The sequence below is a fragment of the Dendrobates tinctorius genome, unplaced genomic scaffold (assembly GCF_039654945.1).
Source record: "Dendrobates tinctorius isolate UK_male_01 unplaced genomic scaffold, ASM3965494v1 ptg000073l, whole genome shotgun sequence".
NCBI classification, from domain to species: domain Eukaryota; kingdom Metazoa; phylum Chordata; class Amphibia; order Anura; family Dendrobatidae; genus Dendrobates; species Dendrobates tinctorius.
This window is the reverse complement of record NW_027361741.1, coordinates 33859714-33875422: the sequence shown is the minus strand read 5'-3', so window position 1 is coordinate 33875422 and position 15709 is coordinate 33859714. Positions and strand designations below refer to the sequence as shown.

The window sequence follows — 15709 nt, the reverse complement described above, 5'->3', positions numbered from 1 at the left end:
AGTGCTGGGACACAGACCCGCAGTATAACGGATGTGAACGGACTCTGAGGGGCCCCTGTATTATTGGAGGGTCTGCTGTGTTTAATGGTTAATGTTCACCTGTCAGCAGGAATGCCCATGGTAACCTAAATGTATGGGCTGAATGCCGCTGTCATACTGATTAAAGGGAATCTGTCACCTGTTTTTTCAGCTGCTGGCACTGCCATCAGGGGCTTATCTACAGCATTCTGTAATGCATTCTGTAATGCTGTAGATAAGCCCCCAATGAAACCTGAAAGATAAGAAAAGCAAGTTATATTATACTCACGGGGGGGTCCGATGGGTGTCGCGATCCGAGTCCGGTGCCTCCCATCTTCATACCATGACGTCCTCCTCTTTGCTTCCTGTTGTGGCTCCTGTGCAGAGTAAAGTACTGCAGTGCGCAGGTGCCGGGAAAGGTCAGAGAGGTCCTGCGCACTGCAGTACTTTACCCTCAACAGGGCAGAGAATTACGCCTGCGCAGAAGCAAGGAAGAGGACGTCATCGCTAGAAGATAGGAGGATCCGGACCTGCGACACCCACCGGACCGCCCCCCCCCGGTTGAGTATAATCTAACTCGCTTTTCTTCTCTTTCAGGTTACATCGGGGGCTTATCTACAGCATTACAGAATGCTGTAGATAAGCCCCTGATGGCCGCATCTTATATACGAGAAAATAGGTGACAGATTCCCTTTAATACACCTGTTGTATACAAATCTGCAGTCTGGTTTTTGTTAAATCTTCATTATAGATTTTGGTTTCCTCGGCGCTCTGCATGAACATGGCGCTTGTGCAGCTCATCACTGAGCCGAGATCTTGTTCAGTGCTTGCACCTCCTCCCTGCGACATTTTATTGAACGCTGCCGCATCTAGGACAGCGCCAGCCCAACACTTCCATAACCAAGATGATGAATGAAACAGGCAGTGGAGGGGCCGTGGCTGAGCGTTTTGAGCCGAAGACCCTACCCACAGTCCTGCCACGAAGCGCTGAGAAGCTGAAAATGATCATGATTTACCGATAGACAGGCTGCAGATTTTTACACTAAAGGTATGTATTAATCAGTGTGACCGTGCCACTCTGCCCATAGTTTAGTTTAACATGGGTAGTCCTGCTGACAGGTTCTCTTTAAGCAAATACACAAACTTGACACTTTGACATGAGCACCTGGAGCTGCACTGAGAAGTTGTCTTGTAACAGGGTGGTCTTCTCAAATGTAACCAGCGCACAGAATTTGGGCTAAAAATGTGTAGGAAGAACGCCGAGCTGAATAATTGCGGTCTTCATTATTGTTCACAATTCAGCGTTCTGTGATGGTTACAATTCTTCATATTTTTATTAGCTTGCTGTCTCTGAATTAGGGTCACAGGCTGCGTACCCCCGCGCACTACATGGACCCTACATACCCAGCCCTCATAGCCTCTATGAAGTGGATGCCAATGTAACCAGTCTAGGCAATGCTCTCTGAACTAAAGGGGGGGACTCTAGACCGATACATTACTGCAAAACTACCACAAAGGTTTGTGCATTCTGAATAACCCAGATAGTTTTATTTGCAGCAGAATTTTTTGCATGAAAAAAAACAGAATTTTGGCAGGAAAAATGTTGCATAAAATATACTTGATTTTGCATTATTAAAGGGATTCTGTCAGCAGAGAATGACTGTTCAAACCCAGTACAGGCGCTTGGTGATTCATAGCAGGGCCAAACATGTATATACATATTCCCACCTGCTTGTTTTTCCTATATCGCCACCCTCCGTCGTCTTTGACAGCTCTGGCTTCATAGAGCCCGAGAAGGGCGGAGATGGATGGAAACCAAGCAGGTGGGAAGATCTATATAAATGATTGGCCCCGCCATGATGCACCGAGCGCCTGTACTTGGTTTGAACATTCATTCTGTTACTGACAAGAGTCTCTTCAATGGGAACCTGTCAGTCTATGCATGGTGCCCAAACCATGGACTACATGAATCGGAGCTTGACTGCACAATTATGAAACGCTGTAGAATGGGGGCCCCAACAGGTTCCGCACTGCACCGCTTCAGGTGATTGACAGTTTGCTCCCGTGTGTACATTAGAAGCGGCCTGTCACTCAAGTAGAGCAGTGCAGGGAGCAGTCTGCGGGGCCCACGTCGCACTAGTCGGTCTCTCCTTAACCCCTTCCTGACATCCGACGTACTATCCCGTCCATGGGACCCGGGCCCCTATGCCCATGGACGGGATAGTACGTCTACCGCGATCAGCGGCGCCCACGTGGTGAGCGCCGCTGATCGCGGCCGGGTGTCAGCTGATTATCACAGCTGACACCCGGCACAATGTGTCAGGGGCGGTCACGGACCGCCCCCGACATGTTAACCCCTTGGACACCGCGATCAAACATGATCGCGGTGTATCGGGGGTTAAAGGGAAGCATCGGCAGGGAGGGGGCTCCCTCCGTGCTTGCGCTGCCGTGGGGGGCTCACGGAATGTGCAGCGCTGCTGCGGGGGGCTCCTTTCCTGCAGGCCCCCGAATCCAAGATGGCGACGGGGGCCTGCAGGAAGCTGGCTTCCTCAGTGCCTGCAAAGCGCAGGCATGAGGAAGCCTTCTGCACTGCCTGTGACAGATCGCTGATCTGTGATGTGACAGATCAGCGATGTCCCACCTGGGACTATGTAATAAAGTAAAAAAAATAAATAAATAAAAAGTGTTAAAATAATTTAAAAAAAATCGCCAAATAAATTAGAAAAAAAAAAAAAAATATTCCCCCAATAAATCCATTTTTTGGAAATAAAAAAAAACCAATAAAAGTACACATTAGGTATCGCCGCGTCCGTAACGACCCGCCCTATAAAACTGTCCCATTAGTTAACCCCTTTAGCGAACCCCTTAAAAAATAAAAATAAAAAACGAAGCAAAAAATAATGATTTATTATCATACCACCGAACATAAAGTGCAATAACGCGCGATCAAAAAGACGCATATAGATATCCATGGTACCGCTGAAAACGTCATCTTGTCCCGCAAAAAACAAGCCGCCATACAGCGATGCAAAAATAATTTTTTATATAAAATAGTTTTCATTGCAAAAAACCGACAAAACATAAAAAAACGACCTAAATGAGGTATCGCTGTAACCGTAATGACCCGAAGAATAAAACCGCTTTATCAATTTTACCGCACGCGGAACGGTGTAAACGCAACCCCCAAAAGAAATTCATGAAACGCTGGTTTTTGTTCATTCTGCGTCCCAAAAATCGGAATAAAAAGCGATCAAAAAATGTCACGTGCCCAAAAATCGTACCAATAAAAACGTCAACTCGTCCCGCAAAAAATAAGACCTCACATGACTCGGTGGGTCAAAATACGGAAAAATTATAGCTCTCAATATTTGGTGATGCAAAAACTTTTTACAATAAAAAGCATCTTTTAGCGTGCGACAGCTGGCAAACATAAAAACTGCCATAAATAGTAAATCAAACCCCCCGTTATCACCCCCTTAGTAAGGGAAAAATAATAAAATGAAAAAAATGTATTTATTTCCATTTTTCCATTAGGGTTAGCTCCAGGGTTAGGGGTGTGTTGGGGTTCGGGTTGGAGTTGAATTGGGGGTTTCCACTGTTTGGGCACATCAGGGGCTCTCCAAATGCAACATGGCGTCTGATCTCAATTCCAGCCAATTCCCACATGTAGGGTATCAAACTACTCAGGACAAATTGCAAAACAATTTTTGGGGTCCAATTTCTCCTGTTACCATTAGGAAAATAAAAAATTGGGGGCAAAAATATCATTTTTGTGGAAAAAATGATTTTTTTATTTTCACGTCCGAGCGTTATAAACTTCTGTGAAGCACTTGGGGGTTCAAAGTGCTCACCACACATCTAGATAAGTTCTGTGGGGGGTCTAGTGTCCAAAATGGGGTCACTTTTGGGGAGTTTCAATAGTTTAGGTACATCAGGGGCTCTCCAAACGCACATGACACCCGCAGACCATTCCATCAAAGTCTGCATTCCAAAACGTCACTACTTCCCTTCCCAGCCCCGACATGTGTCCATACAGTAGTTTTCTCCCACATATGGGGCGTCAGCGTACTCAGGACAAATTGGACAACAACTTTTGGGGTCCAATTTCTCCTGGTACCCTTGGGAAAATAAAAAAAATGGTGACTAAAAGATCATGTTTGTGGAAAAAAAACAAATTTTTTATTTTCATGCCCGGGCGTTATAAACTTCTGTGAAGCACTGGGGGGTTCAAAGTGCTCACCACACATCTAGATAAGTTCCTTAGGGGGTCTAGTTTCCAAAATGGTGTCATTTGTGGGGAGTTTCCACTGTTTTGGTACATCAGGGGTTTTCCAATCGCGACATGGTGTCCGATCTCAATTCCAGCAAAAAACGTCAAATGGCGCTGCTTCCCTTCCGAGCTCTGCCATGCGCCCAAATAGTGGTTTACCCCCACATGTGGGGTATCAGTGTACTCAGGACAAATTGCACAATAACTTTTAGGGTCCTGTTACCCTTGGGAAAATAAAAATTGGGGTGAAAAGATCATTTTTGTGGAAAAAATATGATTTTTTAATTGTACCGCTGTACGTTATAAACTTCTGTAAAGCTCTTTTGGGTTCAAAGTTCTCACCACATATCTAGATAAGTTCCTTGGGGGGGTCTAGTTTCCAAAATGGGGTCACTTGTCGGGGGTTTCCACTGTTTAGGTACATCAGGGACTCTCCAAACGTGACATGGCGTCCGATCTGAATTCCAGCCAATTTTGCATTGAAAAAGTCAAACGGCGCTCCTTCCATTCTGAGCTCTGCCATGCGCCGAAACAGTCGTTCCCCCCACATATCAGGTATCAGCGTACTCAGGACAAATTGCACAATAACTTTTGCAGTCCAATTTCTCCTGTTACCCTTGGTAAAATAAAAAAAATTGAACCTGAAGTATTTTTTTTGTGAAAAAAAGTTAGATGTTCATTTTTTTTTAAATATTCAAAAAAATTCCTGTGACGCACCAAAAGGGTTAATAAACTTCTTGAATGTGGTTTTGAGCACCTTAAGGGGTGCAGTTTTTAGAATGGTGTCACTTTTGGGTATTTTCTATCATATAGACCCCTCAAAGTGGCTTCAAATGCGATGTGGTCCGTAAAAATAAAATGGTGTTGTAAAAATGAGAAATCGCTGGTCAACTTTTAACCCTTATAACTTCCTAACAAAAAAAAATTTTGGTTCCAAAATTGTGCTGATGTAAAGTAAACATGTGGGAAATGTTAGTTATCAAGTTTTTTGTGTTCCGTATCTCTGTGATTTAAGGGCATAAAAATTCAAAGTTGGAAAATTGCGAAATTTTCAAAATTTTCGCCAAATTTCCGTTTTTCTCACAAATAAATGCAAGTTATTTGAAATTTTACCACTAACATGAAGTACAATATGTCACGAGAAAACAATGTCAGAATCACCGGGATCCATGGAAGCGTTCCAGAGTTATGACCTCATAAAGGTACAGTGGTCAGAATTGTAAAAATTGGCCCGGTCATGAACGTGCAAACCACCCTTGGGGGTGAAGAGGTTAAAGTCAATGGTCTTGAAACTGCTTTCTATGAAATGCTGGTACTGAATTTGTGCAGCCAGGGTCTGACTCATGCTGCCTATTTTTGGGACTGCATTAATCTACTACCAGATTCCCTCTTATAAATGTAAATCGTTTGGCTTTTACAGCCTCCTTTCTAAGTAAATATCTGTCCCCATTGAAAATAAAAACAATGGATACTCCCTTTCAACAGTGTCACCATTCCTGCAATGCCAGCGATATTATTGTATAACGTGGTTTCATAGTTTTGAGGTTGAAGGTAGACTTAAAGGGTATTCCTATAAGATCCTATCCCAATATGTAGTACATGCATGTAACAAAAATATTGGAAAATACTTCGAATTAGAAATGATAGAGAGAACAGAAAGCAAAAAACACAAATATCCTGAACTAAAACGTAAAAAATAAACTGCAAATAATGCATAAAGGTAATAATTAGGGTATTTATTAAACATAATTTTGATGAAAATAATGTACAAGCTTTTCCCAGTTCAGATAAGTTTTTTATTTAATTAGAAATGATGTAGTATAGTTTTTCTGATTCGCTATATCACTTACACCCATGTGCTGGGCTTGCTTATTCTTGGTTACGACCACTCATATAGTGACAGTTAGCTGTTCGTCGTCGTAACAATGGATACCTAAGCCACTGCAATGCCCTGCACATGGGGAAGCTACATGGCGAATTAGAAGAACTATACTACATTTCTAATTGGAGGTATTTTCTAATATTATTATTACACCTGCTACATATTGGACCAGGATCTTGGAGATAGAAATACCCCTTTTAGTCCAACAAGTTCAACCTTTAGCCTAATATGTTGATCCAGAGGAAGGTAAAACCCCCATGAAGCAGACATTATATATATATATATATATATATATATATATATATATATAATTAGGCCTGTTTCACACATCCGTTTGTGTCCATCAGTCAAAATCTGCCGTTTTGCAAAAAAAAAAACGGATCCGCCATCTTTCTTGGCGGATCCGTTTTTTTCCCATTGAGTTGCATTACCGGTGGATCTTGACGGATGGCTATCCGTTGGATCCGTTTTTTTGCGGATCCGCCAAAATTTTGACGTCCGCCGACATGCCCGAATGGACCATGCAACGTTTTTTCGGGCGGCCGGATCCGCATTTCTCACTGCGCATGCCCGAAAGACTTCACTCAGCCGCAAATTTAACCCTAAACTCTGTTCTGGCGGCTGAAAAATTCTCTCTCTCTTCCCCCGTTTCCTTTAAAATTCTTCCTTTGACGGATCCGTTAAAATAACGGTCCGGTACCAAACGTTGTGGTCAGTACAAGAACGGATCCATTATCCGCCATTTTAGCGGATTTTGACTGACCAAAAATACTGATGTGTGAAACAGGCCTTAGGAGAAAATTCCTTTCTGACTCTATACGTCAACCAGACTTGCTCCCTGGATCAACACCCCATCACAGGATCTAGGTCCTGTAACCTGCAGCCAATCAGTGGCCGCTGGCCGGCTACTACCTCGACTATTTTGTCAGAACATCCATTCACTCTGACGAAATATTGATGAGCTAAAGCCGATTAGCTGCCATTTCTGCAGTGGTTATGTGACTCAACAATGTCAAGTCATGCATCGTGAATAGCTGCACTGACACAGCAGGAAAGAAGAAGGTGAGGATCCATTGTTTTTATCTCCATTGTTTTTAGTTTAAATGGGGCGCTGGTTTGAATAAGTGGGGGTTGTCCAATAGTTGACAACACCTTTTAAACGATTTGTCCCTTTTTTAAATAATATTGCTCCAAATGCTCAAAGAGGGGGAATAAAAGCTGTCACTCACCCACCCAGTGTCCAGTGCTGCATTTTAACTGCTGCGCCGTTTTTTGTTGATTAGTCGCAGCAGTGATGTTATATTTTCATTGCTGCAGCCAATCACTGGACTCAGTTGCTTATGCATTCTGTCTACAAGGAGTTTAAGGATTGGCTGCAGCAGTGATGTCACCTTGAAAACACTACAGTCAATCAACAAAGACCAGAGCATCCAAAAGAGTCAATAATGGATCCCGTGGAGTAAAAGCTGTGTTTATTTTTTGCCTATGTGAACATTTGGAGCAATTATCTTCCAGTCAGTGAGTATGTATTATGGCAGCGTTAGTAACTCTTATCACTCTTCTCCTGAAAGATTCTTTGCTGTGGTAATAAATCTGCTCAGAAGAGGAGAGATAATGGCCATGAACTCTGCTATCAGAACAAACTCGCTGACCGGTTTGACTATTCTCACATGTCACATGATTCCAGAAGAGTTTTGCCCCAAATATCTGATTGAAATTTTCTTCTCATGCATACAGAATGGGATTTCTGTAACCCCCTCTACGCATGAATCAGAAAGTTTCGGTGTGGCCTTCTGGTGCTGGTGTAGAGAAAAAAATCCACACCATAAAAAAGCTGAATACTATCACTATCGAATAACAAAGGGTTTAATCCTTTTCCCCCTAGATTTTGGTGTCAAACTATACTTGACATATTTGAATTTAATATATAGACACCACCTCAATGTTCATAGTTCTCTACAGCATTTAAACCAGTAAGAAATAAAAAAAAATAAAAATAAAGGATTTTGGAATATCTCCCCTTTGCAGTTATTCTTCTGACTTGAGCTATGACTTTGCTGTATCATCCAATCATGGGAAACCTGCAGGGATTCTGATGCCACGCTGCTCGTCCAGGGAAATGATTGTCAGATTATTAGGTGTAGATTACTGCTTTGTTGCTATCAGATCACTGTGTTTCAGGGTGGTACCATCTTCCTTCTCCCTTACGAAGGGCTTGGTGTGACTCTGGAATATGTTCATCAGTTATCAATAAATCATCAGTCTGCACTTAATAATCTAATGTTTATTTTTCTGGTTGAGCAGGGCAGCATGAAACTCCAATCACTAAAGGGGACAGTGACGTGTCACATTAGTTCTTTCACATATATTGATCTGTTCCAAGATTAACCCCTTTCCTACATTAGACGTACTATTCCGTCCATGTGACCTGGGACCTAAGTCCCAAGGACGGAATAGTACGTCTCGCGCGATCAGCTGCGCTCACGCGGGGAGCACAGCTGATCGCGGCCGGGTGTCAGCTGATTATCACAGCTGACACCCGGCACTGTGTCAGGGGAGGTCACAGACCGCCCCCGACACGTTAAACCCTGGCACACTGCGATCAAATACGATCGCAGTGTACCGGGGGTTTAGAGAAGTATCAGGAGGGAGGGGAGAGCTCTGTGCTTTCCTGAGACCCCCGTAGCAGCACAATGTGCGCTGCTACTGCGGGGGGGTTTCCTTCCCTGCAGGTCCCCGGATCCAATATGGCGGCAGGGACCTTCGGGGGCCTGCAGGGAGCCGGCTTCCTCATGCCTGCAGCAGTGCCTGTGACAGATCGCTGATCTGTCACAGTGATCCACATGACAGTTATGTCCTCCCTGGGACATTGTAATAAAGTGTAAGAATAATTTATAAAAAATCGCTAAATAAATTTAAAAAAATATTCCCTAATAAAATCATTTTTTGAAAATAAAAAAAACACAAAAGTACACATATTTGGTATCTCCGCGTCCGTAACGACCCGCCTTATAAAACTGTCCCACTAGTTAACCCCTTTATTGAACCCCTTAAAAAATAAAAAATGAAGCAAAAAATAAAGCTTTATCATACCGCCGAACAAAAAGTGCAAAACGACTGATATAAATAGCCATGGTACTGCTGAAAACGTCATCTTGTCCCGCAAAAAACGAGCTGCCACACAGCGTCATCAGCGAAAAGATAAAAAAGTTATAGCTCGCAGAATAAAGCGATGCAAAAATACCGTATTTTTCCGATCATAAGACGCACTTTTTTCCCCAAAAATTTTTGGGGAAAGTGGGGGGTGCGTCTTATGGTCGCAATATACTAACCTCCAATCATGGCTGGAGGCTGGTGCGGGTGCCGCAGGGGTCTGCGGTGCGGTGGTGGCAGCGGGCTGTGCTCCGGTGCAGGGGCGGCGGCTCCGCCGGTATTTCCTCGCAGCCCGGAGGCCCCCACACATCTGTTGCTGGCTGCCGCCATGTTGCGGTGGCCTCCGGGAACATGGACGCCGGGAAGATGGCTGCTGGTCCGGGGACGGCGCATGCGCGGGCTCAGATGTCGTCCCGAGATCTCGGGAGACGAGATTCAAATCTCGGCAATGAGATCTCGTCCCCCGAGATCAAGGGACGAGATCTGAACCCGCGCATGTGCCGTCCCCAGACCGGCGTCCATGTTCCCGGAGGCCACCGCAACATGGCGGCAGCCAGCAACGGATGTGCGGGGGCCTCCGGGCTGTGACGAAATGCCGGCGGAGCCGTCGCCCCTGCACCGGAGCACAGCCCGCTGCCACCCTCACCCCGCAGAGCCCACTTGCCCCAGCCCAGTACAGCCCACCTGCCCCAGCCCACTTGCCCCAGCACACCCCACCTGCCCAAGGACAGCTGCCCCAACCCAGCACAGCCCACCTGCCCCAGGACAGCTGCCCCAGCCCAGCACAGCCCACTTGCCCCAGCACAGCCCACCTGCCCCAGGACAGCTGCCCCAGCACAGCCCTCCTGCCCCAGTACAGCCCAGCTGCCCCAGCACAGAGCCGCCACCACCGCACCAGCCTGGAGCACTGAATGACCTCTGTGACCACTCCTCCACCTGTGCCGGATCCCTTCCCAGGTAAGCTGAATTCGGACTGTAAGACGCACCCCCATTTGACACATTATCTTTTTCCCTATTTTCCTTCTTAAAATTGGGGTGCGTCTTATGGTCCGAAAAATACAGTAATTATTTTTTATATAAAATTGTTTTCATTGCATAAAAGCGCCAAAACATAAAAAAATAAATGAGGTATCGCTGTAACCGTACTGACCCAAAGAATAAAACCGCTTTATCAATTTTACCGCACGCGGAACGGTGTAAACGCACCTCCCAAAAGAAATTCATGAAACGCTGGTTTTTGTTCATTTTGCGTCCCAAAAATCGGAATAAAAAGCGATCAAAAAATGTCACGTGCCCGAAAATGGTACCAATAAAAACGTCAACTCGTCCCGCAAAAAATAAGACCTCACATGACTCGGTGGGTCAAAATATGGAAAAATTATAGCTCTCAAAACGTGGTGATGCATAAACTATTTTTACAATAAAAAGCGTCTTTTAGCATATGACAGCTGCCAAACATAAAAACCCGCCATAAATAGTAAATCAAACCCCCTGTTATCACCCCCTTAGTTAGGGAAAAATAATATAATAAAAAAAAGTACCGTATTTTTCGGACCATAAGACGCACTTTTTTCCCCCAAAATTTTTGGGGAAAGTGGGGGGTGCGTCTTATGGTCGCAATATACTCACCTCCGGGGCTCTGCGGGGCGGTGGTGGCAGCGGGCTGTGCTCCGGTGCAGGGGCGGCGGCTCCGCCGGCACTTCCTCCAAGCCCGGGACGAGATCTGAACCCGCGCATGCGCCATCTTCCCGGCGGCCATGTTCCCGGAGGCCACCGTAACATGGTGGCGGCCAGCAGGGGATGTGCGGGGGGCCTCCGGGCTTGGAGGAAATGCCGGCGGAGCCGCCGCCCCCCCTGCACCGGAGCACAGCCCGCTGCCACCACCGCCCCGCAGAGGCCTACCTACCCCAGCACAGCTGCCCCAGCCTCAGGACAGCTGCCCCAGCCCCACACAGCTGCCCCAGCCTCAGGACAGCTGACCCAGCACAGCTGCCTCAGCCCCACACAGCTGCCTCAGCCCCACACAGCTGCCCCTGCCCAAGCACAGCTGCCCCAGCACAGCTGCCCCAGCCTCAGGACAGCTGCCCCAGCACAGCTGCCCCAGCCTCAGGACAGCTGCCCCAGGACAGCTGCCCCATCACAGCTGCCCCAGCCTCAGGACAGCTGCCCCAGCGCAACCAACCTGCCCCAGCACAGAGCCGCCACCGCACGAGCCTGGACCACTGAATGACCCCTGTGACTACTCCTCCATCTGTGCCGGATCCCTTCCCAGGTAAGCTGAATTCGGACTGTAAGACGGACCCCCATTTGACACATTATTATTTTTTTCCCTATTTTCCTTCTGAAAATTGGGGTGCGTCTTATAGTCCGAAAAATACGGTATTTATTTCCATTTTCCGGTTAGGGGTGTGTTGGGGTTAGGGTTGGAGTTAGAATTGGGGGGTTTCCACTGTTTTGGCACATCAGGGGCTTTCCAAATGCGACGTGGCGTCCGATATCAATTCCAGCCAAAAAAGTCAAATGGCGCTGCTTCCCTTCCGAGCTCTGCCATGCGCCCAAATAGTGGTTTACCCCTACATATGGGGTATCAGCGTACTCAGGACAAATTGCACAATAACTTTTGGGGTTCTGTTATCCTTGGAAAAATAAAAATTGAGGGTGAAAAGATCATTTTTGTGGAAAAAAATGATTTTTTTAATTGTACGGCTGTACGTTATAAACTTCTGTGAAACCCTTGTGGGTTCAAAGTTCTCACCACATATCTAGATTAGTTCCTTGGGGGGGGGGGGGTCTAGTTTCCAAAATGGGGTTACTTGTGGGGGGTTTCCACTAGGTACATCAGGGGCTCGCCATACGTGAAATCGCATCCGATCTGATTTCCACCCAATTTTGCATTGAAAAAGTCAAACGGCGCTCCTTCCCTTCTGAGCTCTGCCATGCGCCGAAACAGTGGTCCCCCCCCACATATCACAGTGGTTCCCCCCCCACATATCAAGTATCAGTGTACTCAGGACAAATTGCACAATAACTTTTGCAGGCCAATTTCTCCTGTTACCCTTGGAAAAATAAAAATATTGGACCTGAAGTAATTTTTTGTGTAAAAAATTCAAAAAATTCCTGTGAAGCACCTGAAGGGTTAACAAACTTCTTGAATCTGGTTTTGAGCACCTTGAGGGGTGCAGTTTTTAGAATGGTGTCACTTTTGGGTATTTTCTATCATATAGACCCCTCAAAGTGACTTCAAATGTGATGTGGTCCCTAAAAATAAAATGGGTTTTGTAAATTTTGTTGTAAAAATGAGAAATCGCTGGTCAACTTTTAACCCTTATAACTTCCTAACAAAAAAAATTTTGGTTCCCAAATTGTGCTGATGTAAAATTAACATGTGGGAAATGTTACTTATTAAGTTTTGTGTGTGCCATAGCTCTGTGATTTAAGAGCATAAAAATTCAAAGTTGGAAAATTGCGTAATTTTCAAAATTTTCGCCAAATTTCCGTTTTTTTTTCACAAATAAGCGCAAGTTATATGAATGAAATTTTACCACTAACATGAAGTACAATATGACACGAGAAAACTGTCAGAATCACCGGGATCCATGGAAGTGTTCCTTAGTTATTACCTCATAAAGGGACAGTGGTCAGAATTGTGAAACTTGGCCCGGACATTAACATGCAAACCACCCTTGGGAGTAAAGGGGTTAAATATTACATTTTTATGTTAAATTTAGACATCACACTTTCCAAGTAACTAATTCCTACTGCTCGGAGCATCTTGTAAACAGACGGCAGATTGATTCCTAGTATTGTGCAAGCCAATGAGATTTGGCACATTAGGAGCCACTAAAGAATGAACAGATGATTATTTATAGTATTGAGACTGGGAATACAGAAGGAGCTCACCCAAGACATTTATTGGGACCCTACGGCAGTTTATCAGAAGCAGGCAAGGAGAACATCCTAGCAGCTACTGTATGCAGCTTAAAGTGAACCTGTCAACAGGATTTTGCTCACTAAACTATAGACACTGTCAAGGTGGTGCTGTTATACTGCCAATTTTTTTTCCTCCAACAAAATGGCGCTTGCAGATAAATGCTACTGCCCAGGCTCTGCTGGCGCCATTTTGCTAGATATAATTTTTTTTTTGTAACCACACTATATGATAAGCAATAAGTAAAATATGGGGCAAGTCACTGAAGAACCAGTGACCTGTCATAAGCCATCAGTATAAATACCTTAGAAGAGCAACACATAAAGTCCCTCCACCCCCACACACACAGGCTGCCCCGAAGCACAAGAATCGCATTAACTGAAAACTGCAAGTACAGATTAAACAACAACCACAAGACGGATTTCATCAACCAAGGTATCCTTTTTATCGGTATAACAGCACCATCCTGAGAGTGTCTGTAGTTTACTTGGTAAAATCCTGATGACCGGTTCACTTTAAAAGGGTTCTCAGAGAAGGCCCAATGGCCACCATCAAATATTTCAGGCTGCAACTTATGTTTGGCTTTCATTGGGACTGGTTACAGTCTGAAAAAACACGACTTGAAACAGATGTCTTTAAGTGATGTTAGAGCAGGTTCCTGTCATGCTTAGGAGCAGCTTTGTGGATGACCTTAAGGTCACATTCACACGTTCAGTGTTTGGTCAGTATTTTACATCAGTATTTGTAATCAAAAATCAGGTGTGGGTAAAAATGCAGAAGTGGTGCAAGTTTTTCTATTATGTTTTTCCTGATTGTTCCACTCACAAATACTGATGTAAAATACTGAACGTGGCCTAATTGTTCTGCTCAGTCATCCTGACAGTGGTAAACCCTTTTTTTTTCCTCTGTCAGCCTGACAGTTGCTCACTCAGCCTCATGCTGGGCATAAAGACTGACTGGTTGGGTTTACAACTGAGTATGGAACAAGACTGAAGCAAGTAAATGTAAGCCCGTTTTGTTCCCTTCCTGGAACGAGTTGCAGCTTGAAATATGTGACGGTGGTCATTTTGGACAGCTCAGATAAACCCTTTAAAGGAACTTTGTCAGCACAGAATGTCTGTTCAAACTCAGTGCAGGTGCTCAATGCATCAGGGCAGGGCTAAACATTTGAGTGCACCTTCCTACCTGCTTGTTTTTTCTCTAACTCTGCTCTTGTCTGGCTCTATGAAGCCAGATCTGTCAAGCAAAGAATAGGGGTTGGTGTAGACAGAGAGTAGCGAATCGGCGCAAGGAATGCACATATATAAAAAACTGACCTTCACATGGATTAAAACATTTTTCAAGTATAAAATAAATATACATCTGAATAAGCTTTCTCCAACGTCTGAGGAAATAAGGATATAGCAGTTGAATTTATTTTGGGTGTCCTTAGGAGGAGAGGAGTCTGGCAGCAGCTTACGGTACGCACCTCTTGCTGGGAACACATGATCAGGCTGAGCATGCGTGTACAAGGCGAGGGGGTTTTCTAACTTGTTCATGTAACAGTTATATAATGTTTTTGGCTAGATAATTGTCAGAATACTTATTTTTTTTCTAAAATCTACTATGAAGGTTCTGTGTATAATTATCAAAGACATCAGTTATTCAACACATAGTATCCAACCTGAATCTTATAATGGTTAGCAGGTACAAATCTCAGTTTATGGCTTTTTGAAGTTGAGCTCAGGAAAATGTAATATGAATCCTACAAAGGGACAAAACTGCTAGAAAAATATCGCACGGGTGATATTGTGGCCAGAGATACTGCCCTAGTGCCCTGGCCTCTTCTGAATATTTACCTGTAATTGTGGGTATGCATTTATTGCTGACAGAATGTTAATATAATTTCCTGCCTTTAATATGCACTGTCATTTTCTAATAAAATTATTTTTTTTTCTAGAAATGTTGAAGTTCAAAGTTGGAATTCGCGGTGGAGCAGACAGTCTATCATCAGAGCCCCTCACCAGCAGAGCTACACGGCTCCATAACTTTTTACAGGTGTTTCTTTTGTATATGTAATTTCTTTAGTGTCCTCTGAAAAATAAATGGGTTTTCCCAAATTCACAAATTCTCCCCTATCCTTAAGTCAGATGCAGATAGCCATATTTCGGTTTGAGTGTGATCCGACAAAACATTGGTTTGCATTCGAGCCATTGTTTATAGGGTCATGCATATGTCCAACAGTTTCCTCAGACACTGTCTAAAGAAAAATTTGCTGCATGCCCGAGTTCGATCCGATATTCGCATCCCACTCAGCCACGTAGGTCAATGAGTCCGAGGAAAACATCAGACTCTACTCAGATGTCATCGGAGTCCAGTCTGATTATGTATCTCCATAAGATTAAGACATACCCAGCTGCAATCACTGAGCCTGGCTATAATTCATGTTGCACATGTTTTAGGCAGCATGGATCTAATG

General features: G+C 44.5%; 1 protein-coding gene across 7 annotated transcripts in view; it reads left to right on the top strand.

The window, feature by feature from the left end:
- The window catches only part of CIT (citron rho-interacting serine/threonine kinase), a 277393-nt gene that overhangs the window by 294 nt on the left and 261390 nt on the right, over positions 1-15709 (top strand). For all 7 annotated transcript variants that reach the window (XM_073582720.1, XM_073582725.1, XM_073582721.1 and 4 more), the window contains exon 2: positions 15191-15288. In XM_073582720.1, coding sequence (XP_073438821.1) covers positions 15191-15288 — 98 coding nt within the window. The remainder of the gene's footprint in view (positions 1-15190; positions 15289-15709) is intronic.